The sequence below is a fragment of the Sinocyclocheilus anshuiensis genome, unplaced genomic scaffold (genome assembly GCF_001515605.1).
Source record: "Sinocyclocheilus anshuiensis isolate Anshui unplaced genomic scaffold, SAMN03320099.WGS_v1.1 scaffold263, whole genome shotgun sequence".
Taxonomy (NCBI): Eukaryota; Metazoa; Chordata; class Actinopteri; order Cypriniformes; family Cyprinidae; genus Sinocyclocheilus; species Sinocyclocheilus anshuiensis.
The window spans coordinates 2,135,390-2,139,245 of record NW_015549593.1 but is presented as its reverse complement, the minus strand read 5'-3'; the positions used below and the strand labels follow the sequence as shown (position 1 = coordinate 2,139,245).

Sequence of the window (3,856 nt, the reverse complement as noted above, 5' to 3'; positions counted from 1 at the left end):
TAATCCTAAAAAATAACACTGCCAAACACACATGCTAAAAAACAACAACTTACTTACACATAGTAAGAAATGGTTATAAAAACTGAAACAGAAGTGAAACAAGTAATAGGAAAGAGGCGAAATAAAAAGCGATACTTATCCTTTGCCGGTGTCCCTGCCCGGTGGAGTCGCACGGTAGAGTCGATGGTCTTTACACTCTTCTGTCTTCATACGAGGAGGCCTTCACGCGACAGCTGTCGTGGTAAACTAAGCTTTTTTATACCCGTCTAACAAAATACTAAATTAATTCAGCTGGACACACTTTCCTTATTTTCTCCGCAACAAATGGCCAAGCAAGCGCAGACACTGACAAGATACGCGATACAGAACGAGACCAAACGCGATATCAGCACGTCTCCACACAGTAAACAAAATATATAAGCATTTATTTTGTTACACTTTATCTATGTGCGTCTGTAGATATTAATTTCAATGCATATCATTAAAGGCTGTTTTCTAATGCACTGAGCCAAAAATCTCCATTCAGTAGTAGGTTTATTCCAATCTAAATTCTGAATAAAATTCTTGTTTTATTTTGTTGAGATATAAGTAAAAGGTTTTTACAGATGCTAAGTTTTTTTTACATTTTGGATATCTGTTTTTATCAATCCATAAATCAGTAAATACTGTCAAAAGCAAGAAAAACAATACCTTTTTACCATGTTTTTAGGAATATAATGTATAAATTGTACAAAATGATATATGTACAAACTTATCCTCTGTAAAAACCATTAACTCTAATATGTCCACAAAGCAAAACAAATTGAACCTGGCTTTATCCAATGTTCAGATTTCTGTTCTGGAATGTTATGCAAATTAGAGCTAATTTAATTTGATAATGCCTCTTTTGCATATTTAAACATCATTTTAGAAAACAAAGCTAAACACTTTTTCCTAATGTACTGAGTAATCAACTGAGGAAGTATGGTGATATCTGCAGTAATAGTTATAACATTTGTAGCTATTAAACTGCTTTTAAAATGGTTCAAATAAATAAGGTGTAACTGGCCACTGTGGAAAAAAATGACATTTCTGTTTTGTAGAGTGCAGAGTTGGACACTGATGAATCAGGGGGAAGTCTGGCACAAAAACAGAAAATAATTTTCCTCGAGAACAACCTGGAGCAGCTCACTAAAGTCCACAAGCAGGTTTTTGGGATTTTTTTTTTTTTTTACTTTTCACAGAAATTACAAATAAATGATTATTTATAAATTAATATGATATAATGAATAATAATGTATATTATAATATAATATGGTATTAGTAATTATGTCTATATATTCTGCAATTTCCATAGCTGGTACATGATAATGCAGACTTAAGATGTGAGCTGCCCAAACTGGAAAAGCGCTTGCGTGCAACTGCTGAGCGTGTGAAGATCCTGGAGTCTGCTCTGAGAGAGGCCAAAGAAAGCGCCATGAGAGACCGTAAGAAGTACCAACAGGAGGTGGACCGTATCAAAGAGGTCATCCGAGCCAAGAACCAGGCCAGGATGAAACACACCGCACAGATCGGTCAGAGCTGCTTCATCTTCAGATCTCAATGTTGCATTATATCCAGTAGAGGCCGCCACATACTCAGTAATACCACCTCGTCTCCTGTTACCTGATGACCAAACCCTCTCATGCATTGCTACATGTCTCCCATATATTATGCATATTCCATATATGTATGTGCGCATATTCATTTACTTTAGATTCTATCTGTAAGTTAAAAGTTTTTTAAATATGTTTCATTTTGAACTGCACTGTTTCTTATAGCTAAGCCTATTCGTGCTGGACATCATCACTCAGTGGCTTCTGCCTCACCGGGCCACAGTGTCAGAGGGGGCGTCCCAAGCCCACGACGACACCGCTAGCACCAACCGCAGCACCATCACAGGAGCAAGTGAAAAACACACCACGTAGGTTTGTTTTAAAACACTCTTTTGTTGTCAGATGAGCTTTTCTGCCACAGCAATATGTATTGCTTCATTTTAACCCTGAAACGACTGGCAAATGAAATCATATTCTGAAATAGTATCGTATTTGGTACATCAGGCTTTTATGATTCATATAGTATGATATAAAATGCATATAAATATCAGTTGTCACTCTATATCTCCCAATAATATGTCTTATTTGATACATGCTCACATTTTAACATGATTTTTAGTAGCTTCAATATTACTAACAATATAGAAGTTATTCTTACATTTACTTTATAAAAATCGGTAAGGATTTCACAGCAAAAAGACGTGTACCACAAACTGAAGGTGGACATTTTTACAATTATACTGAAAGTTTGGTTTATACTTTTTTACTTATAAAAGTATAAACTATCAATCGGATGACAGAAGGCATGTAGAAGATTGTTTGCAACAGGTTTTTCAGTTTTGATAATGTATCAGATATGATAGGGTTAAGTCATGGAGGCATGTCATGTTCCTTCAGATGCATGTGTTATTCTTCTTAATTTGACGTTGGAACAAGCTTGCGTGATTCTGTTTGGCTTAATGCTGAGATTAATGGGTCAGTGCTGAAAAATGTTGCTAGTTAGGTTTCCAGCATGTGATGCATCTGGGAAGCACAAATAACTTTAGTCGGAAAGTTGTGGCGTAACATTAGTTACTGTGCCAACTGTTTGACAAAGATGGAGCAACATGGTTATAATAGCTACAAAAGACTTGTGCCCGAATGCTTGGGAAAGTCAGTGAACTGTGGACAGTGTCTAGTGCCATCTGGCATTCGCTGAAATGTTGTCAAAGTTTATGGATCTATTTCAGACTCACTTTCGTTTACCTAGTCGGGAAGATTTTCTTCATGTTCTGGGTTACAAGAAAAGCTGTTAGTCAGTAATGCAATGTTTAGGGTGGTAGAATGTTTTTTGCAAATATTTTTTCTGACAGGTTTCCTCCCAATACGGCGTGTCTACCTCTTTACACTTCCAACAGGAGACAAAAAATAAGCGGTCTGATACCAGTCTGCACATTCTTTCCTTTCCAGCTATGTGTGGCAACAAGAAGACGTCTTTTTCCAATGCAGTCTGTTCTATTCAATGAGGGGGGGAAAAGAACTGCTGTCATCTTATATTAAGACTTTTCAAGTTCACTTCCTGTCCTTACCATGACCTCCATGCATTCATCCTGTTTAAGTGGAGATTTGTGGACTCATCTATGAATAAACAAAACCAGACCCACAAACTAAGACTAAAGGATATTGTCTTTTAAAATGATTGAAGTGCTATTTCATTGCTATTTCTTTTTTTTTTTTTGCCCTGAGTCGTTTTGTATATGAAGAAGTCTTCAGTGTTTCTATCACATTCTGATTACAGTAATTCGGCTCGTCTGTCATTACACATGCCAGGTTAGTTTCCATAGTAGGAATTCTGGGAGGATGAAAAGTTGTCACTAGAACCTACACTGGAAGTTTTAACACCCTCAGGAGTAACATTAAGAGCTTTCTGTGGTTCTTTTAATTGGCACTAATTCCTTCAGTCTTAATGGCCATTGAGAACATGCAGTGACATGACAGGAATGTATCTTAGGAACACACACATTGCTTCAAGCTTAATTCGTCATGATTTATAACAACTGATAATGCTGTTGCTGGATGTTAATTTTTATATGCATTTTTTTATTTATTTTTATGTTAGGTATTGGAATTGAGTTTATTTTATTTACATATTGTCTTTTGTATATTATTTTTGAGTTCCTCACAGTAGATCCAGGTTGTCTTGTGTAGACGTTGTTATGCAGATATGGGTACTTTGAAAATTTTAGTCACTGTTATTTATACCATAAGGTGCTCTGGAGCAAACAACAACTGTAAAATATCAG

At 36.1% G+C, this 3,856-nt stretch overlaps 1 protein-coding gene across 1 annotated transcript in view; it reads left to right on the top strand.

The window, feature by feature from the left end:
* LOC107658297 (kinesin heavy chain-like) overlaps positions 1–3,221 on the top strand; it is a 20,496-nt gene extending 17,275 nt beyond the window's left edge. The window contains exons 21-24 of the mRNA XM_016446827.1: positions 1,083–1,187; positions 1,337–1,553; positions 1,800–1,942; positions 2,972–3,221. Coding sequence (XP_016302313.1) covers positions 1,083–1,187; positions 1,337–1,553; positions 1,800–1,897 — 420 coding nt within the window. The 3' untranslated portion in view covers positions 1,898–1,942; positions 2,972–3,221. The remainder of the gene's footprint in view (positions 1–1,082; positions 1,188–1,336; positions 1,554–1,799; positions 1,943–2,971) is intronic.
* Positions 3,222–3,856: the final 635 nt, after the last annotated feature.